Source organism: Mauremys reevesii, linkage group 16 (assembly GCF_016161935.1).
Source record: "Mauremys reevesii isolate NIE-2019 linkage group 16, ASM1616193v1, whole genome shotgun sequence".
NCBI classification, from domain to species: Eukaryota; Metazoa; Chordata; order Testudines; family Geoemydidae; genus Mauremys; species Mauremys reevesii.
The window spans coordinates 41,389,926-41,410,799 of NC_052638.1; the positions used below are offsets into that span (position 1 = coordinate 41,389,926).

At 59.2% G+C, this 20,874-nt stretch overlaps 1 protein-coding gene across 2 annotated transcripts; it reads left to right on the forward strand.

The window, feature by feature from the left end:
• Positions 1 to 526: 526 nt before the first annotated feature.
• Positions 527 to 19,821, forward strand: LOC120384522 (AFG3-like protein 1). 2 transcript variants are annotated; one of them, XM_039503357.1, is made up of 17 exons: positions 527 to 741; positions 1,300 to 1,387; positions 3,151 to 3,219; positions 3,669 to 3,772; positions 5,847 to 5,996; positions 7,933 to 8,001; positions 8,324 to 8,451; positions 8,573 to 8,843; positions 9,683 to 9,820; positions 10,419 to 10,572; positions 10,965 to 11,072; positions 12,009 to 12,134; positions 13,305 to 13,415; positions 14,586 to 14,701; positions 15,179 to 15,379; positions 15,490 to 15,684; positions 15,942 to 19,821. In XM_039503357.1, the coding sequence occupies exons 1-17, from the start codon at positions 628 to 630 to the stop codon at positions 16,146 to 16,148; spliced, it is 2,349 nt and encodes a 782-aa protein (XP_039359291.1). In that variant the 5' UTR covers positions 527 to 627; the 3' UTR covers positions 16,149 to 19,821. The 2 variants fall into 2 exon arrangements, with proteins under 2 accessions (XP_039359291.1, XP_039359292.1); XM_039503358.1 differs by having other exon boundaries at positions 528 to 741; positions 8,327 to 8,451.
• Positions 19,822 to 20,874: the final 1,053 nt, after the last annotated feature.

Genomic DNA, 20,874 nt, shown 5'->3' on the forward strand with positions numbered 1-20,874 from the left:
GAGTTTCCCGCCTGGGCCTGGGCCAGACCGGGACCAATGAGGGGAATAGCTTGGCTGGGTTTGGTGACCTACCACCCAGTACAAGCCCACCTTGGGGATGCAGTGGTGGGGTGAGCCCAGGCCCCTGCAGTTACGGTGTTAGTTGTAGCAGAAATGAAAGCTCAGTTCTTGGCCCACTATACCTTTGCAGGGAAGCCAGGGGGCACTGTAGGAGCTAGCAGGGATCAGTCTCCAGGGCTGCAACCCTCACCCCACTGCAGTGCAGCCATGGGGGGAGCTAGCTGGGGTCTGTCTCCAGGGCTGTAATCCCCCCCCCACGCACCGCAGACATGGGGCGGGAGTATCCACACTGGACCCCACCGCCTATTGTCCCTGCGCTGGGAGGCCGCTCTGGGCAGGGCCTGCGGGGGTCACCGGAAACGCGGAGCCGTGGGCAGCCCGGAACCAAAGGCCCCAGCGCTCGTCCCTACCCGGAATGTCTCGCTGGGAGCCCGACGGCGCCTTTCCTGTCCCGCCCCCTGGCGTCAGGCGCTTCCGCCCAGGCCGAGGGGCAAGGCGCATGTGCATACAGACTTCGCGGGAGTGAACTCAGCGCATGCGCGTCAAGGCGCCGCACAGCCGTGGGGAATGGCTCATCGGCTCGCGTCGGGGACTCTGGTGCCGCCTCTCGCTGCCCTATGGCGAGGGGGCTGCCGGACGCACACATCGGTGGGGCGCAGGGACCTGCCACCGATCCGGCAGGTGAGAGGTGACTTTTTCTTTTCCGGCATTGTCGTAAAATGTACGGCTCCGTATGCCACTACAACGGGGCGAACCGTCGCCCTGATGATGTCATCGGCGCGGTCATGACGTCCCAACGGCTGGAGAGAAGAGCTAGTCAGGGGGCGTGGTCTGGTTGTTAGAACGAGGCGGCCCCAGCCGCGAGCGGAGTGAAAGCCCCGCCCCTTGCGCCCTGCCTGAGGGGGCAGGACCAGCCCGTCCCCCGCGCACCCTCCCGTGATGCTCCGAGCTCCCCAGCTGCCCACGGAGCCGCCCAGGGTCGGCGCCGGCTCCAGGGCACCAGGCCCGTCCTGGGCCCCGCCAGAGCCGGCAGCTGGGGCGGAGGCAGGGCCCGGCTGGGGAGTCAGGGCCGAAGGTTGCTTTGTGCCTCCCGGCTCTGCATGGCTCCTACCGTCAGCTAGAGCAGCCCCGGAGCTGCTCTGGGTTACGCGCGCGCGGAGGTGGTGGGAGCACATTACGGGGGGGGCCAGTACAGTCATGTGTCAATGGCCTACAGGAGACTGCTCTTTACTGTTCTAGTGGCTCCAGGGGCTCCGCACCCCGCAGCAGGACTACCCAGGGAGCATAGCATCCGCTTGGCAGTGGCTCTGCTCAAAACCACCCAAAGGTACGTGTCTCCAGCAAGGCTGCTTGTAGGGCCTTTTGCTTCCGCTAGCTTTCTTAGCGTAGCTGTGCTTGGCAGAGGGATATAGATTTAAAGTTTATTAGAGAATATTTAAAAATAAACGATACAAAGTGTTTGAAGCGTCAGTTATTGTGTCATTGGGGGTAACATACAGGTTGTAGGGGGATGTTAGCGTTTTGGTATTGGACAGCATATACATATACACAGTCTGTCATGTCCCCAATGCGGGGTATATGGTGGGTGAGTTCAAGGTACAGCCAGCAAGCAGTGAGGGTACATCACTCATACAAACAGGTTATGGATAGTCGTGGGCATGAATAAATGAGCGGACTGGGTAATGATGATAGGATGACCCTCACAGGGCAGAGTTCAGTTTGGTTGGTTCAAGGCTCAGGGGATAAAGTCCAACAGGGGAAGTTTACAGGTCTCTTCCCCCTTGTGGGTGCACGAAGTCACGCCGGCTTACTCTTGGTATTGACGGTGGCCGGTGACGTGCTCTGTGTAAATGTCTCTGGACCACCGAATAGCGTCCGAGACATTAAACAAGAAGAGAGCGAATGCAAGCCCTGAGTGAAAGGGGCTTGGGAATGGATTGCAGAGCAGCACTGCGCACAGAGGGTGGGCTGCTGCTGCAGGGATAAGGATCATTAAAGACCTAAAACAATGGGGACCAGAGATCTGGCTGAACTCCTTGGGGTAGGGATCAATTTTTTGTTCTGTGTTTGTACTTCGTCTGGCACCATGGAGTCCTGGGCCGTGACTGGGGCTCCCAGGTGCAACCATAATACACCTAATAACGTGCATCACTTGGCAGGTCCTGGGCCCATTAATAATAATAGCCCCTAGTGATGTTAAAGGGATGTCATCAGCTTAAAAATCACACTACTGTTTAAGGGTGGGTTTTTAATGTGTGTTTTGGAACAGCTGAGGTTCGTGTGGCTATAAATCCAGACAAATCGGCATGGAGACTCGGGCAGGGGCAGGGCCCAAACCTCACTGTAACTCACTTTCTGCAACTGCTTAGATTCAAGCTGCTTGTGACCCTTTGATAAGTGCTGTGTTGCAGGGCTCTTGCCTGCTGCCCTGATTTATATCCCCACAGAATCACCTCAGGCAGATTCAGCCCACCTCAGGAAGTCCGAGTTAAAACCTGAATGTTGGGGCACCTTTTCTCCAGAACTCCCCTGTGCAGTGGGATAGTCGAAGGTGACCAACTTGAGCTGAGCGAGTCCTTCTCCTGGCTTAGTCTGCATTCCAGTCTTTGAGCCGGAGAATGGGGGGATCCCCCACTAGAGATTAGGATATGTTTGTCTGTAGACTTTCAAGGAGTGCAATGCAAGGCATTCCTCTGCGCAGGGACCTTCCCTCTACAGAGGCAGCAACATACTCGCTAGCAGGTGTTTCTTCCTTCCCTTGGATCGATCTGTCCAAGTTAGATCCTGAAGCAGAGATTTTCTTTCTTGGACAGTGCTGTTAGCTTTACATTTCTTTACCAATGTGCTCTAATAATATTTGGTATTGACTATTGTAACCTTCTTCTCTCCAGTCTTGCAGATACTAATCTGCCCCCTGCGGTCCGTTCAAAAGGCTGTCATCAAAATCATTTCCCCTGACCTTTTGGTTTTGGTTTAGCATCTTCCTGGTTTGCCTGGAATCTTTCCCCTATAAACAGAGGGGGCTCTTTGACTGCACAGTGTCAGTCCAGTGTCACTAAATAACCAAAATACAACCACTTTCTCTCTAAGGCTTTGAGAAGTATTTTAAGAAGAATGGAAGAAGTCCCGGCCCAGCAGAGGATGCTCACCAGACTAAAGGTAAACAGTCCTGAATCCTCCAGGGCTAGTCCTTAAGTTTTATAAAGATGCTCAGGAGTGGGAGAGTGTTAGTGAGGGGCTGGATAGTGATTGCTACAGTGTGGATGTGTGTGCCTTAAAATACCCCCATGACCATGAGTCAGTATGTTTCCCCACCACCTCTACTCTGAGAATTCAGTCCTTGTTGTGACTCCCAACTCTCTCTGCTCTTCTAGTCTTGCCCACCTCAGTTCAGATCTGTAAAATCCCCGTTGCTCTGTAGGGTTTCTAAGTACAATTGGCTTTATCTCGCTTGCCCTATCAACCTCTTTTTAAATATTTTTTAATTAGACCTTCCGAACAGGACTGGCTTATTTAATAAATGGGCTGGCTGTTCGGTGTGTGAACAGGATGGGGAAATTGGGCTCTCTTCAAAGCCAATTGTCTGTCTTAATGCTTCTTTTCCCTAGGCCTCCCTGATTCAAAAGATCTCGGTCATGGAGATGGCGGAGGAGGTGGCGGCAAGAGAGGAGGGAAGAAGGAGGATTCTGGGTGGTGGAGGCGCGTGTGGAAGGTCTGTAGCTCTGTTACAGGGGCAGTGATAGTTAAGGTTCCAGGAGGGTTATGTCCCTTTGTTCGTTCTGAAAATCAGTCTCAGTCCTCACAGGTTCATCACCTTATCTCTTGCAGGGCAGACTGAATTGTCTGGAAAGTTGCACGTAAATCTCTTTATTAGTTTAGTAGTTCAAATGGCTCCTTGTTTGCAGTGTAAATCTGCTGTCTGGCTCTTCCTTCAGATCACTCCAGCTTAATGTTCACCACAGTCACTCACTGTAACCTTCAGTTTGGTTTAGAAATGTCAGAGATGTTTCTGTTTGTGCCCCAGCAGCAGCCATGGGAATACGAAATCGATCGCAAGCCATGGATAGAATATTCCACAGCAAAGCACATACAGGGCTGCTGCGGCGCGCCGGCTTTCTGAGACTTGCAAGGCTCCGGCAGAACTCGAGCCTGGCACCACAGCAGTCTTCATGTGCCCACCCGCACAAGTTGCCTGGGGCACCAAGCTGCTAGCCATGCAGAAAGAATGTGTCGTCGTGTCCCCGGTGTAGTGCAGAGTGTGTGCTTGCTCCAGCCGGGTCAGCACCAAGGGGATGTGAAGGAGCTGTGAGCCAGCTCCTCCACCACGCGCACACACACACCCACCCACCCAAGGACAGTACCTACAGCTTAGCGTGGTCTCCCTGCAAGTGCAGAGGGGCAGCCCTGGGGAGAAGGGCCCATGGCTGGAGTGTTCCATTGCCCGGCTAACTCAGTGGGCCTTGCTGGCAGCAAAAGGCAGTTCCAGCCAAGGCACAAGTTAGAGCAGCCTCTGAGGGTTAGGGGGGTATGTGGGTCCCCTCGTCTGCCCTGCACTGGTCTCTGCACCAGCTCAGGGAAGAACTGGGCCAGCAGTGCTCAGCACGAAAAGGCTTTCCTGCCCATCAGACTCCCTGCTCCTTGGGTGGGTTTGGTTTTTAAAAACTAGACAATTCCTAGGCGCAAACTTAATTAACTCAGGGTCAAGGAAGCTGAAATAGCCATATAACCCTTAGGTACCATGCCTACCTATAGCATTGCCGCTGAAAAGCACTGAAGAGACAGGAAATGTGACCTTGGCTAAAGGACAATATCCATGTGAAAACTCTACAAATGCCAAGGAGAACCTTAGTGCTGGCCCACAGCCCAGACTCTCAGGTGTGGAGCATCTGGATTGAAAGAGTCTGTTAGCCTGTCCTGTAGGGCAGGGCACAGGTGGTGGTTGGAATGCGTAGGGTGAACTTCCCCTCAGGATAGTGGTGAATTGATAGCATGTTTCTATGAGGATCTGAACTGGGCATTTCCTGTCGGTAATACGGGGTGTTCTAATGACAGTGCTGTAGTTAGATAAGTGACATAAGTCACTAATTGCATCAGCTTCCTTATTTCCGAGTTATTGGGGTTTCTTGTGAGGATCACAAACCCTCTTGCTTTTTGCCTAAAGTAACTAAAAACGCTGCCGAATTTCTCTGTTGGAAGGAGCTCTGCTTGCCAGGATGTAGGGATTAACATCAGCTCTGGGAGAGGGTGGGGCGAGGGGCTATGTGACATGCAGGTGGCTGCGGGCTGAATGCGGCCCAGAGCCAGCGGTGTGGCTAGTGAAGACTGGGTGTTCCTCCAAGGCATGCTGGGGCCTGTACTTTGCAGGCCACACCTCCATGTTCCAGGTGCGAATGGTTGGCGTTGCCTCTGGTTTGGTTGGGCAGCACGTCGAATCAGTGCCCCTTCTCAGGCAGAGGCTGGGGGCCCAGGCCCAGCTGCACAAGTGCCGGCATTGACTCCAGTCTGACGCTCTGTGTGAGCTCTGCACTCGGAGATCAGGGTGGGGCAGCGGCACACGGGCACTGGTTGTTTCTTCGCAATTGGAGCAGTCCTGCACCCCTTGCAAACCTGCTGTGCCAGCAGTCTGCACTGAATCCTTCAGCAGCACAGTAGGGCTGGCCGTCAGGGCAGGGGGCAGCAAGGAACTGACAGTTGCTCCCAGGCTAATTCTGAATGTTGGATGTTTATTTCCCGGTTGGAATCAGGCTGCTGACGAGTAGCATTCTTTTCCTTTCCTTCCACCCCAGGGAGAGTTCCCCTGGGATGACAAGAACTTCGGCTACCTGGCTGTCATGGGGGCAGGCGCTGCCGTGGGATTCCTCTATTTTTTTTGGCAAGATCCTGGCAGAGAAATCAACTGGAAGCATTTTGTCCATTACTACTTGGCTAGAGGATTGGTGAGGAAATGTCGTCGGTGTCTGTGTGAGAGAGAATGGCTCTCTCCTGGCTCATTGTGCATGTTTTTCCCATTTGTCCACTTGCGACTAGCACGGCGCTTGGGTTACCAAGTCACCTCTGAATCCTGCTGGCTCTGGGCTGGAGCAGACCACCCCCAGAGGGCCTCTGGAAAGCAGTGACTACTCAGGCACCGTTCTGAGGCTGGAGTCAAGGGGCAGCTTCTGTTTTGATCAGGGAGAGCCCCGTTATCAGAGCATGGGCACCCCTTCACCGCCATTCCTCACTCCCTGCCAACTGTTCCCAGAGGACTGGGTGTTACACATCAAATGATGCTGTGCGAGGGCTCCCACACTAGCCCTGGGCTGCCCTTTACCTCTAGCTTCACAGCAGAAGCATATAACTTGCAAGGCCTTGTGTGCCCTGTGCCAGCTGCCTCGAAATCCTGGGCAAGGTCCTTGGGTTCTGCAGCCTCTGGTGGAAGTGCTGCAGAAGCTACCTCCCTCCCCTCTGGGTATATGAATTGAGTTAATAATGAAGGCCCTACCAGAGCCTCTGTTTTATTCTGACTTGGTTTATTTTATGCTGTCTCCAAAATGTCAGTTTTCAGTGTGGCACAAGTTGCCATCCTTAGGTTTCAGAGTTAACTGCCCATTAATGGGGTGGTTTGTACTTCCAAGTCATTGTTTTAGGCTTTCTGCAGACACAGGCAGGCATCTCTGTGTCCATTTATGCTTAGTTCATGTTGTTTCACCACAACTATGAGGTCCAGAAGAGTGTCGGTGTCTCCGTGTGCCTGTCTAAGGAAGCAGAGATTCTGGAGCTCACTTCTCCCATCTGCTCTTATCAGGGGAGCCCCAGAGCACTTCTGGCTGTCAGTGCTCCGGGCTGGCCACAGAGCACATCGGGATAGTGGGGGCTTCTGGGTTGTTGTAGGCACCCTGTGGAGCCGACCTTAACGTTAGCGTATTACGTGACCAGACGTCCCCCTGACTGTTCCCTGGAGACTGGCTCTGTGCCCTGCTGTCTCGGGCCCCTGTAATTATGGGACGCTCTAGGTGGGGCTCTCTGTGGGGCTCTCTCAGCAAGGCGGCCCAGGGAGACTTCCCCAGACCTGTGTCCTGGTGCTGCTCTGCTCTTTGGCTGGGACCCCCGAGCCACACCTGTGTATCTGCCCTTGCGGCCCGCTCCACGGGCCATTTGGCTGGTCCCTGCTGAGGCGCTCTTGGGATTGCTGCTGGATGGACACAGCTCAGTGTTCCTCCTGGCTGTGGGATGAGGACGGCCTGAGCCTATTACAGGGACTCCGCCACCCGTGTAGCGTAGACAGGCTTTCACTGTACCCCACCCGTCTAGTGGGGTTGGTTTAAAAGGGCTGTAGCATCTGGCTCCCAGCTACCCCAGGCTGTCTGGTAAATACTCCCAGTAGAGCGGCTGGGGCTGGGGCTCGGCTCTGTGATTGGGGGCTGGCCGGGCCGGGGCCGGGCTCTGTGATCGGGGGCGGGCCCCCCGGGTTGGGGCCGGGCTCTGTGATCGGGGGCGGGCCCCCCGGGTTGGGGCCGGGCTCTGTGATTGGGGGCTGGCCCCCCGGGTCGGGGCCGGGCTCTGTGATTGGGGGCTGGCCCCCCGGGTCGGGGCCGGGCTCTGTGCTTGGGGGCTGGCCCCCCGGGCCGGGGCCGGGCTCCCCAGGCCGGGGCCGGGGGGGCCGGGGCCGGGCTCTGTGATCGGGGCCGGGGCCGGGGCCGGGGCCTTGCAGAGAGAGATGGGGGCTGCCTCCCAAAGTGGCTTTTTTTTACTACGCCGGAGAGGCCTGCGCTGAACAGCCTCTATCCTCTACTGAACGCCTCCCTTTAGCACCCGCCTCCCTGAGAATGCAGATTGCTCGTCTTCTAGGGCGGGGCTGTACCCATCGCCCACCCGTCTGTCTGTCTGTCTTAGGTGGACCGTCTGGAAGTGGTGAACAAACAGTTTGTGCGCGTGGTCCTCGTGCCGGGAGTGAGCTCGGAGGTAATGGGGTTGTGGGGGAGGAGGGGTCTCGGCACACCAACAGAGCTGGGGGAGGAAAGGGGAGCCCCCAGGCGAGCATGCCCCATACGGAGCCCCACGGCACAAGCCGGGCTCTGGGGCCACAGTGGAGGCAGCACACGCTCTGCAAATTGCCGTTGTGCCCGGGGGGGTTGAGAGGTCTCTGATGCAGCTGCCCTGTGACATAGCTCAGCGTGCGCGCTGGGGCAGCGCTTGTTGGGCCCAGCCGGGGATCCTGCCTGTGGGTGGGGGGGCGGAGGCCGATGCAGCGACTGACTGGCTCTGGGTCTGTCCCTGGTCCCAGCAGAGGTCCGTCTGGTTTAACATCGGCAGCGTCGACACGTTTGAACGGAACCTGGAGACTGCCCAGCTGGAGCTGGGAATGGAAGGCGCCCAGCAGGTGGCAGTGATCTACGCCAGGGAGAGTGACGGGTGAGTGCCAGCGGGGGAGCGGCTGGAGCCAGTGCCAGTGCCTGTGCCCGTGCTGGCTGGGTGTGCTCTGCCGCACCATTGCTGCTGGGTGACGGTGGCTTGTGCTTCTCTCCACTCCCAGCACATTCCTCATGAGCATAGTGCCCACTCTGCTGCTGGTTGGCTTCCTTCTGGTCACTCTGAGACGCAGGCCAATGGGAGCTGGGCGCGGAGGACGAGGGGGCGGGCTCTTCAGCGTCGGCGAGACAACGGCCAAGATCCTGAAAGACAACATTGACGTGCAGTTCCAAGACGTGGCCGGCTGCGAGGAAGCCAAGCTGGAGATCATGGAGTTCGTGAACTTCCTGAAAAACCCCAAACAATACCAAGACCTGGGCGCCAAGATCCCAAAGGTGCCGTCTCAGAGGGAGGGGTGGCTGGGTCCCCTCTGAGCAGCTGGAGCGCTGTCCTGGGGGCTCCGAGCAGTCCAGGTCCTTGAGCTGAGCTTTGTGACGAACGGAGAAAGGAGCGAGGAAAGGTGGGACCGGCAGAGGGCAGCTCGCCTGAGCGATGCTGAACAAGTAACTCAGCCTACCAGACGGGTTCCCTTGCTGCAGCCGGCGGGGCATGGTGCGGAGAGGGGTGCCAAGCTTTCACAGCTGTGCAGCGGGGATGCTCATGTTACAAGCTGCCCGGATTCCCGGCTGCCTGCAGTGCCGGAGCAGCGCTACGCCGCGCCTCTGACCACTTGCGGATTTAGTCACTTCTCTTTTCCCCTGGGATGTATGTTAGTTACCATGGGGATGATGGTGTGGGCAGGGCTTAGTGGCGCCTGTAAGTGCCAGTAAATGTGATACTTGGAGGCGTAGGAGGCACCAGGGTGTGCGCCGTGCAAGGCGTGGGGTGTGTCCCCCCCTACACAGGGGAAGGGGAGATGTAGCGGGTGCCTGTGCACACACGTACACACAGACTGCCCCGGTGTTCCCCTCGGGCCCTGTGGCTCGGCACTGTCTGGTGATACTGGTTGCTCTGGACTCTCCCAACACGCTGCCAGGCTCAGTCCCTATCCTGCGGGCCAGGCCTGCTATGAAAGTGATTCTAACGGAGGCTGCTGGGAGGGAACCAGTCCCAGACACAGCCCAAGCCACCGGGTGACAGGGCGCTTGGAGCAGCCTTGCTGGCAGCAGGTTTCTGACTGTCAGCCCTGCCAATGGCCCCACGCTAGCACTGGTCTCCGTTGTCTCTGCTGCAGGGCGCTGTGCTCACGGGCCCACCGGGCACCGGGAAAACCCTCCTGGCCAAAGCGACGGCGGGAGAAGCCAACGTTCCCTTCATCACGGTGAACGGCTCGGAGTTCCTGGAGATGTTTGTGGGTGTGGGGCCTGCTCGAGTAAGTGCGGCAGCGAGGCTCACGAGGGCTCCCCAGAACATTGTGCCTCTGGGGGAGGCATGTGGCCCTTTTGGGGGGGGTCATCTCTGGTGCTGGAGCTAGATGGACTTCCCATATCTGCTGGGGGTGGCTCCTAGCTGCCTCGAGAGCCTGGGGAGCAGTGGGTCTCCCGGGCTGTGGGCGGGACAGGAGGAGAGCTGGCCTCCAGATTCTCTCCCAGTACTGGCTCTTCAGCCTCCTCCTGGCTGCATTAGCCACAGGCTTGTGTGAGCCCCCTCGGCACGGTGGGGCTTCAGGACAGCACAGGCTGCTGGGCCGGGGCAGGTCTCTTTGCAGGCCCTGCCTGGAGCCCCTGGGAGGGGTTGGCCTGGTGCTGTCGTCTTCCTCCCATCTCAGGCCTGGTGGGAGTGTCCCAGACCAGTCGGAGCCGTGCCTGGGGAGCCTCGGGACACTCCTTCTCTGGGGACAATGGCGCTGAGAGGGTGGCTGGTTCCGCAGAGCGCCCGCTAAGTCCCGTCCCTGCGGAAGCGCAGTGGCCAGTGGGGGCCTGTCCGGAGCCTTGGAGCCCCGGCGGACCCATTGCGTGTGGCTGTTTCAGGTTCGGGACATGTTTGCCTTGGCCCGCAAACACGCCCCCTGCATCCTGTTCATCGATGAGATCGACGCCGTCGGCCGGAAGCGGGGCCGGGGGAACTTCGGGGGGCAGAGCGAGCAGGAGAACACCCTGAACCAGCTGCTGGTCGAAATGGACGGTCAGTGAGCAGAGAATCGGAGAATCTCAGGGTTGGAAGAGGCCTCGGGGTATCTAGTCTGAGCTCCTGCTCCAAGCAGGGCCAACCCCAACTAAAGCAGCCTGCGGCAGGGCATCGGGGTGCTCCTTAGAAACTCACTGGTAATACCCAGCCCAGGGTGCCGGGTGCTCCCAGACACGCCAGGGTGAGGGGTGCTGCACTATGCTCAAAGCTAGTGAAAGCAGAAGGTCTGGCTTGAGCAGTGGAATCTGTCTGGCCTACTGGGCCCACCCAGCGATACAGCTGTGAGCCCTTCAGAGCCTGCTGGGAAGTCCAGGCCTCCCAGTCTCCTGTGCATTTTGCTTGCCCACCCCCATGCCGATACCTGTGTGACCTCCTCCCACTCTGTTTAGGGTTCAACTCCAGCACCAACGTGGTGGTGCTCGCAGGAACAAATCGCCCAGACATTCTGGACCCTGCGCTGATGAGACCAGGGCGCTTTGACCGTCAGATTTACATCGGTAATGCCTGCCACGCCTAACCCCAGCAGATTCGGGCTCTGCCCTCCTCCCTTGCTCCCCAGCCTAGACTTGATCGTTAGCAGTAGAGAAAAGAACGTCCTGCCCTACAGCTGCTAACGCTGCCTGCAGAAAGCCAGGGGATCGTGAGTGTGGGGTGGGGAGATCTGGTGCCTCGCCTGGCATGGGGAGCCTGCTGCCCCGGGGAGCAGATGGAATTTCCCCCAGCTTGGCTGGAAGTTGCAGAATCATCTGGCTTTGTGTAAACATGGAGTTCCATGATAGTTGCAAGGAGTGTGGGGAGCCCAGTGGGGGTTAATGTGAACCGGGCAGGGCTGGAAGCAAGACCAACCCTGGCCTGATAGATCTGCAGGCCCCTGTGGTGGGGTGCGAGAGATCCCATTGCCAAGGTGGTCGCTAGCAACACTGCGGCCACCTCGGCTCATGCGCTGCACGGGTCTCTGGGGGCTCTAGCCGTCCTCGGGGCAGCTGCTGTTGTAAACAGGCCTTTTCCACTAGGCAGCCCAGCCTGGCAAGTGTCACTGGGGGTGTTCTGTGCACCTTCAAGCCCCCCAGCCGTTTCCGAACGATCCTGGCTGTGTGCTGTCGCTGTGGGGCTGTTATGCAGCTGCTGCATTCCACGTTGGTGCGGTCTCTGCAGCGATCTCTGTACGTTGTGCGACGGGGCGTGCTCTGGATACAGGCATCGCTGTCATTGCAGGGAAACGGGGACACTTCCAGGCAGTTGATTGTAAATAAAGATGGCTGGGAGTGTTCTCTCCAGCAACAACCTGGGGCAGACAAGGCCCCTGAACTAGTGAGTCCGGTGTGGTGAGGATACTGGTGTGGATACTCCATGTCCCAGTGGAGAGCTTGTTTGCAGGAGGAGCCCTGCATTATTCATTTCTGAAGCAGCCTCTCTGACTCTGTTCCGCCCAGGTCCACCTGATATCAAAGGCAGAGCATCCATCTTTAAGGTCCACCTCCGGCCCCTGAAACTGGAGGAAAGCATCAGCAGAGACGCCCTGGCCAGGAGATTGGCTGCGTGGACTCCAGGATTCACTGGTGTGTGGCAGGGAAATACCAAATGGGAGGAGGCGTGGGGGAGAGAGCTGTAGCAATTGGCTGAGCTGCTGTGAAACTGATTGGGGAGCGGGGAGGACCGATGCCGAGGGGCTCTGGAAGTACCTAGACAGCAGCTGTGAGCCCGCTGCCATTATGGAAATGGTAATGAGCTGCACAATAAATATTCACCGCAGACTTCCATCCTCTGCAGGGTTCACTAGAGTCGCTGCTTTCTTCTCCACCTCTGCTGCAGAGGGCTGAGTTAGCATGTCAGCGTGGCGGAAGGCAGCCAGGCCTCACCCTGCTCTGCAGGACAGCAGAGGGGTCCCAGTGCTGCCCCACGTACTCTCGGTCTCTGTCCCGTTTCAGCTGTGAATGGGACAGACCGTCCCCCACTCACTGGTCCTTCCCCAGCGGGGTGTGACCTGTGCACACAGACGGGAACGAGAATGCTGCGGTGCTGCTATTCCTGAGCTGTGTTCATATGCACCACTCTGTACAGAGCGCCCCCCTCTGGACGCTCGAGGGAGGGAAAATGTCAGCAGCTCTTAGGCTGCAGGGCATGGGAGGATCACTGGCTGGGGTCAGGAAGGATGCCCCTTCCCCAGGAATAGCACTGTGCAGTCAGGTGTGCTTTGGGGGGGTTCCACCTTCCTTGGTGCCCTGGGATTGGAGCTGGGATACCTGAGCAGAGGGGCCTTGGTCTGCCTGGCCAGTCCTGCTGCTGGAATCGTGCTGTGACGGGGCGTTAGCCACGGGGAGAGCGGCGGGAGCCTGTTAGCCTGTGTGTGAATAGCAGGGGAGTGCAGCTCCGCAGGCGCCAGCGAGGCGGGTGACTGAGGAGGCCAGAGCCCTCTCTCTGAGGGGACTTGGGTACAGCAGGGATTCAGCCCAGTCCCAGCCCCACATAGCCCCACGTTCCAAGTGCCTCCTGTGCCCGGGAGCCCAAGCACTGCACCGGCGCCGGGTTCGCTGCTCGACACCCACAGCCCACGCAGCCTGGGGGACGCGGGAGGCCCCGTGCCGCAGAGGTAGCGCTCGCCCTGCTGGCCGCTTCTCGCTGTGACTGTCCTGAGCCGTGGCTGGGGGGCGCTCGAGCTGCCTCGGCTGGTCCGGGTTCCTGACGTGCGCATAGTGACTAGGCTGGTGGTGTGGCCCTCCTGTCCATAGGTGCTGACATCTCCAACGTCTGCAACGAGGCTGCCTTGATTGCCGCTCGCCACTTGAAGCCCTCTGTCGCCGAGAAGCACTTTGAGCAGGCCATCGAGAGAGTCATCGGGGGTGAGGCCAGCTCGGAGCTCTGCTGGGGGGCGCGGGTGCAGGGGGGCTCTGGGAACCACGCAGGGCGTGGCTGGCTGCTACAGTTTGCTTTGGCCCTGTGCAAAGCCCAGACAGCTTGGCTGCTAGAGCCCAGCCTGGCACAGGGCTCCTGCTGAGGCTGCCGGACGATGCGCTAGGCAGTGTGGGGTTCTCCAGGGCCCTGGGGCTCAGCCCAGTCTTGGGGAGATGCCCAGGCACTTCTCCTAGGGGCCGTTACTGTGGGGGAGCCGCCTCTGGTGCTGTCAGGAAGGCGACCGTGTCCCCTGTACTCATCTCAGGGGTTGTGTGTCCCCCCCCCCGCCCCCCAGCTTAGGAGCTAAGCTGAGCCCAATCCCGCTAGCCTGAGAACGCAATGGGTGGGTCCCTGCGGGGCGAGAGCAGCGTCCGCAGAGCTTCCCTGGGGAGTCTCAGCCGAGCGGGGGAGAATCGTGGGCTGCAGCTGATGGAGGAGGCTGAGAAGCTGGAATGAAAAGCACCAAGTTTTCCCCAGGGGATGGAAAGCAGCAGAGCCGCTGAGCCGTGTGCAAACCTCTGTGCTGCCCCCCAGCCGGCTGCAGCCCCAGGCTGCTGAGCTAACGGTTCTGCAGCGGCTTGGAGCAGCGATTCCAGCCACCCTGATGGGCTCGTCTCACTCCGCTCCGGAGCTTGGCCCAGCCCCGCAGAAGAGGCGCTTGTGAGAACTAACGTTCCAGTCCCTGCACTCCTCGTCTTCCCGTCCTCCCACGCAGCCGGGGGTGTCCAGGGGTTCCTTGTCCCCCCCATGGCCCCTCCAATCAGCACAGCATCAGCTTACCTCCCCCGCAGTGCTGAGCTCGTGTTCCAGAAACCCACCGCCCGGAGCTGGGCAGCTCCCATGGCCAGGCACATCCCTCTGGGGGGAAACGTGAGGGGCCAGTACCTCCCCCGAGCCGAAAGAGCAGGCTGGGCCTTGGGACTCGTCTCTAGCCAGCGAGCCAAGGCCCCAGGTGCTGTCCCTGGCTCGGAAGGGAGGGGAGTGGGGTTCTCCCTGCTGGGTGCTGTGGACACTGCTGGGGTTGTTTCACTGGAGCAGGGGACTTTCTGGCTCCCACTACGGGGTTTGGTACCTCAGCTCCCCACGAGTGCCGCTGACTCTCCCGAACCTGTGTCCAGGTCTCGAGAAGAAGACCCAGGTTCTGCAGCCGAACGAGAGGACCACAGTGGCCTATCACGAAGCTGGGCATGCGGTGGTGGGATGGTTCCTGGAGCACGCTGATCCCCTGCTGAAGGTTTGTGTCTAGTCTGCTCCCCCTTCCCAGGGTCAGCCTGACGGGGCTTTCCCATTGCTCTGGGACTTGACAACGCGCCCTCCCCAAGCGTGACGGGCGAGGGGCTGAGGTCAGGATTAGGAGCCAGCAGCTGGCGGGGGCTCTGCTGGCTGGATTATACCCTCGGGGCCAGACGGCTGTGGAGGCTGGTGAACAGTTCAGTTCAGCTCCTCAGGAAGAGGGCACCCCCGGGTGCTGGGCACCCCACAGGCAGCGTTCCGGCCCCCTCCCTTGCCCTGACCGTGGCAAGTGCGTTAATAACTGTCTGCCGGGCTGCTCTGCAAAGAGCATGTGGCTCTCGGGCCCCCTCGTGCCCAGCGCCGCTGTCTCTGGGTGCTCCCAGCGTGCTGGCCAACAGTCCCTCTCGCAGGCAGATTCTAGAATCCGGGGGCCCTGGCGGAGGGGCCAGTCTGTCTCCAGGCGCCTCGTGTCTTGCAGGTGTCGATCATCCCCAGGGGCAAGGGGCTTGGCTACGCGCAGTACCTGCCCAAGGAGCAGTACCTGTACACCAAGGAGCAGCTGTTGGATCGCATGTGCATGATGCTGGGTGGCAGGGTGGCTGAGCAGCTGTTCTTTGGGCGCATCACCACGGGCGCTCAGGACGACTTGAAGAAGGTGACGCAGAGCGCCTACGCCCAGGTAATGCCCAGAGCAAGGAGCGTGTGGCTGGCACCGTGCTGCCAGGTTCTCTGCCCGGCTCAGCTCGTCCCCTTGGCACTAGCCAGCTTAGTGGGGCTGTTCTCTCCCAGGTCGTCCAGTTTGGGATGAGTGACAAGCTGGGCCAGGTCTCCTTCGACTTCCTGCAGCAGGGCGAGCTGCTCACAGAGAAACCATACAGCGAGGCGACGGCCCAGCTGATAGACGAGGAGGTCCGAAGCCTCATCAACTCTGCATACGAAAGAACCCGGGAGCTACTGACGCGGTGTCACGACCAGGTGGAGAAGGTACGTGAATGGGCCCTGGTCCATGCCCCAGCGGGAGCCAACACGGGGGCCTCTGGTGGCCCTGTCAGCAGCTGGATGGTTAGCTCCTGATAACGCCCGCCTGGGAGGGGAGAGGGAGAGACGGGTCTGTCCGTCACCCTGACGCACAGCATGCTGGAACATTGGCCTGGAGGGAACTGTGCGGCGTGCGGCAGGGAACATGGGCAGAGGCTGGAGGGCTGAGGAATCAGGCTGCGATGAGTTTATTTTCCCCACAGGTAGGAAAGCGTCTCTTGGAGAAAGAAGTGCTGGAGAAAGCGGACATGGTTGAATTGCTGGGCCCCAGGCCCTTTGCAGAGAAATCCACCTATGAGGCGTTTGTAGAGGGCACCGGGAGCTTGGATGAAGACACCTCCCTCCCGGAGGGCCTGAAGGACTGGAACTGTGAGAGAGATGAGGAGAGAGTACAGGAGAGCACCTCCTAGCAGTGAGAGCCAGCTGGGGAGGACGGTGCCCGAACTGCTGCCAGCCCCTGCTCCTGGGTGGGCACTGGCTTCCAGGGACCCTTTCTGTGGGCGTCTCCCAGTGGTAATGCTGACACCGGACAGAGCTGTCCAGGAGGCCGGAGCAGGAGCGAGGCTAGGTCTGTAAATAGGAAGAGCAGGCCAGGCCCCGCTCTGCTGTGGGAGGGCTGGTGCACTGGCTTTCCCTCTGAAAGCTGCAGGTCCCGCCCGCCCCTCTCCCCGGGGCCAGCCTGGGCCTGGCTGGCTGACACAAGGGCTCTGGCCACTCCTGGTCACAAGTGCCCGTGCCCACTGGTGAGCACAGCAGCTGCTTTCCTGGTGCTCGTGGGCCTGTTCAGTCTGTGCAGGGGTGTGCTCCTGCCAGCATCCACCTCTCACCAGCAGCTGTCCCAAAGCCAGGAGGGTGCTGGAGGGGCTCCCCAGCCACGGGGCAGAGGCTGGGAGCCCAGGCAAGCAGCAGGGTGAGCTGCCCAGGAGCCAGCTCTCCTCTGTCCAGGATGCGGTTACTCTAGTGCTACCACAGCATCCTCCGCGGCTGTAACACCCAGCCTGGCACGAAGGGGGCCAAGGATCCTAGGCCATGTGAAAAGAGCCAATGCCAAAGCTTTTCCCGTCCTCTCCAGGCGGAGGGGAGGGTGCGCAGCCGGGGGAAGATCCTCCCCTGCGAGTTCCTGTCCTCAGTGCCTTCCATCCAGCCTTTGCAGGTTTGCAGCTTTGCTCCAGGGAAGTCCTGCTTTGCTCTCGGATCCCTGTGCACGGGCAGCGTCTAGGAGACGAGCCTGAACAAGTCCAAAGAGCCCTTCAGAGCAGCGGCCACACGCGCCTGGTAGAAAGCGCCAGCCTGTGGGCAGTCCCTGCAGTGCTATGCTGGGAAAGGCCCCCCCTTCACCCGAGGCAACGGGCTCCGCGGCAGAAATGGGCTAACAAAATGGTGCTAATGAAGTGCTGCTGCTGTGGGCTCTGCCCCCGGCCTGGCCTGCCCGCCCTGTCGGACGTTGGCAGGAGTAACTCTGGCCCCGTAGGACTCGGGGAGTTGTGGGGCAGTGTGGGGCGCTGGTAGCCGGAAGCTCCTCCAGCTCTGAGCCGTTCTGGGGGGTTGTGACTGGCCATGTGAGTTCCTGGGGCCTGGCAGTGGGTCTCTTGGCCTGGGGTGTCTTTATGGCACCTATAGCCGTGTATCAAAGCAGGGTAGCTGTTGGCCCAGACATGCCTGGTGTGCATCCAGCTCTGTCCTGGGTTAGCTCCTCTCCGGGTGGGGCGTTCCTAGATCAGGCCAATGGGGGGAGAGGGGGAGGGGGGCCTCGCTTCTATTCCTTCCTTGCGTCGAGCCTGTACCCTGCCCTTTCCTCATGCCCAGGGCGAGGGGTTCACCGGCCGTTCCATGCAGGCGATGAGCCATGGCCTGGCTGCGGCACTGCTCTGGCATGGCGGAGCTTTGCGTTTGGGCCCCATGCAGCATCCCTGCAAAGGGCGTTTCTCTGCCACGGGCGGGCTCCCGAGGGAGCAGCATTCATGGTGCAGGGGCTGTGAGGGGAGGGGCATCTGCAGCAAACCCAGCCCACACCCCCAGTGCAGTTCAGAAGGTGACGTTTTAGTAATGGGAGGAAGCTTGGCATATGGCCTGTGCCCCCCGGCAGGCTGGGCTTCCCTAGCTCCTGGGCTGTGCAGCGCTCCTGCCTCGCCAGCCCCTGGGCCAGGATCACAACTGACAGAGTGCAGCCCCTCTGCTGCTGGTGGAGCCTGCTCCAGCCAGGCCGCTGCATGGCCGACGTGCTGCCTTCGAAGTGCCTTCCCCTGCAGCCAGCGGTGTTTGGGCGTCGGAGTCCCTCTACTCCCCTTTCCCTAAGGCAAATGCAGACAGCACAACCCCTGCTCTGTTACACTGACATCCCCCTCTGCCTGGTCTAGACCCTTCCCCTGGCCGTGGTGGGGGCGAGCTCAGCCATTCACCCCTGGGAGCATGTTCCAGCCTTCTCGGGCTTAGGAATTGAAGGCCGAACTCTCCAGGGCCCGGTTCCCTCCTTGCCTCCAGCACCCACTGTCTAGGGGCAGAGCTGGGCACATCTATGCGGGCGGTGGAGGGGAGCATTGAGTCTCAGAGCCTGGGTCAGCTGACTCGGGCTGGTGCTATGGGGCTAAAACTAGCAGTCTAGATGTGCCAAGCTCTGAAACCCAGCGCCTGGCCTAGCAGCAATGCCCTCCTGGGGCTGGGCGCCTGTTGCTGGCTCAGATACAGTACGAAGCACCTCTGCAGTAGTGCCAAGCCGGCTGCTGGGCAGCCAGGAACCTGTCCTCCCTTCTCTGGAGTGTAGGCCTGTTACAGCAAGAACCCAGCCCCAGTGGAGGCAGTGACTTGATCTGGACAGCTATGAAGTGCGTTGTGTGCTCCCCACGTGGCTGCAGCTTGCCCAAGACTGGGACTACAGTAGCCAGCCCCGAGCTGCGCTGCCTCAGAGGGTTTTTGTCACCAGTATTTGACTCGTAACACCTGGAGAGCGCCGGGCGGGTCTTGCCTCCAAAGGCTGCAGCCGCATGGTTTGGCTCAGTGGTGCCCTCCCGGAAGTGTTCAGCGTTTGTGTCACCCCGACAGGGGTGTTCACTGTTAGCTAAGCAGCTACAGTCAAATCTGTTTCTGCCCCTTGTCTGCTAGCTGGCCTGGGCGGTTCTCTGACATTTGCCGCTTCCAAAGCACAAGAAGCTGGTACCTTGCAGCTCTCCTCTGGCTAGCGCCTGCGGAAAAGGCCCTGGTTTACTCAGCAGAGCTACCCACTGTTTGTTCGACGTTGGATCTGCTGCCTGGTGGTGAGAAAAGCATTTACTGCCTTTGACGCCAGCAGGACCAGGACCACATTATCCTAGGTGCTGGGCACGAAATTCAGTCTGTTACACCACTGGAAGCAGCAGGGCTGCGCCGATGGCACACAGGGCATAATGTGAAGGCGGGGGGATTACATGACTGGTGTTAATGTATCTTGGAGACCCTTCATTCCTGTGGCTGATGAAGGGAAGACTCCTGCTTGATGTTCAGATCCCAGGCTGAGTTTGGGGCACTGGCAGTTAGACAATTCAGGCCTTTGCTTGTAAATGGAGCCTTCTGATCTGGACTCACCACCAATCAACATGAGCCCCTTTGTGACATCACCACCCCACTGCCTTCCTTTCCAGCGGTGCCCGTCAGGTAGGGAGCAAGGAGGGAAGGAGACGATGGCGCTGACTCTCTTAGTATTTATATATCGGAGGGGGAGCCGTGTTAGTCTGGATCTGTAGAAGCAGCAAAGAGTCTTGTGGCACCTTATAGACTAACAGACGTTTTGGAGCAGCATCCGACGAAGTGGGTCTTCGCCCACAAAAGCTCATGCTCCAAAACGGCTGTTAGTCTATAAGGTGCCACAAGACTCTTTGCTGCTTTTAGTATTTATAATGTGTTTCCTCTCACGTGGTGGAGCTGGCGTCGCAGTGTGTGCTTGGGAGGGAGGAGGGGGAAGGCAGCACGAAGGAAAACTAGTTTTGTCGTCTCCAGCAATCCAGCCCCACTTTCCCACTGCCCTGGGCCCAGCTTGATAACTGTAGAGTTGGGATTTCTAATGCTGGGTGCCAAATAAACCAAACCCCACTGTGTGGTGAGGGATCATTCCTTGTGTCAGCACTTTCCTTTCTGCCCCAGCCGGGGGTGCTCGGAAAGCACAGGGCTGATTGACTCAGACCCAAGCACGTGTGACTAGCCAAATGGCTGCAGGTGAGGAGCCCAGCTGGTCCCAGTGCAGCACTGGAGCTGAGGCCCTGGTGAAGGGACTGGAATACCAAGGTCTGCAGGGCAAACTCCCTCCTGCCCCACCTCTGGCCAGTGCTTTAACCCTCTGCATGAGGTGCCCAAATTAGGCATCAGATCCCATATCTGCCCTGGTGAGAGTTCATGGTTCTTGTTGTGGGAGCTGCCTGCGGCCTGCAACAGCCACTGCTAATGGCTCAAAGGAGCGTTAGCCCGGGGGAGGGGACTGCCCCTCCTTGCTGCGCTGTTTGCTAGGCCAGAGCGGAGGGGTGGGGGAGATGGACCTGCTCACCTGTTAACGCTGGCAAATCCCATTCTAACGAATGATCTGTTTCTACCGCCAGCTGGTCCCCCAAGCAGGTCTAGGGGTTCAGAGCCATGGCCTGTGATGATCGTGACTAAAGAACAGCTATGAGCTGATGGCAGCTCTGGGCTGAGCGGCACAGCGGTTGAGCGTTGAAAGCCAGGCCTTCCCGCCGGTCACCCCTTCGCCTTGGGCATGAGCATGGCCCACCAGCTGTGCTCTTCTGATCACACCCTTCTGCACGCAAGCCCCTGTCTACTTCAGGTGCGCATAGCTGGGTGCAGCGCTGCTGGTGCTGAGCGAGGTGGGGGACCAAGGAAACCACTGGAGACGCCCTGCTGGGCAGGTGGGGATACGTTTTGTTTTTTAACAGTACAGAAAGCTGCTACACAACCAATGAAAAGTACAGGACAAGGGCAGAACGACTCAACAGCTGGAGGGTGCAGTGTGTGTGTCCAGGATGCCTGGAGCTGCCTCAAGACTTAGATTAAAACCACCCAAGTCCTTATTGTGCCCTGCTGGCATCACCACCTAACTGCTCTTTTACTCTGGTGGTCAGGCGGCTCGGTGCTGGAGCTCTGGGGAGGAGTTTAACCAGCTCCTGCTCTGCCTGG

Bases quoted from the DNA above. Each gene is read 5' to 3' on its own strand.
- LOC120384522 (XM_039503357.1), top strand. From the start codon at position 628: ATGGCTCATCGGCTCGCGTCGGGGACTCTGGTGCCGCCTCTCGCTGCC. The intron at 1,388-3,150 runs GTACGTGTCTCC...TTTCTCTCTAAG, and splicing joins CTGCTCAAAACCACCCAAAG to GCTTTGAGAAGTATTTTAAG. The intron at 12,135-13,304 runs GTGTGTGGCAGG...TCCTGTCCATAG, and splicing joins GTGGACTCCAGGATTCACTG to GTGCTGACATCTCCAACGTC.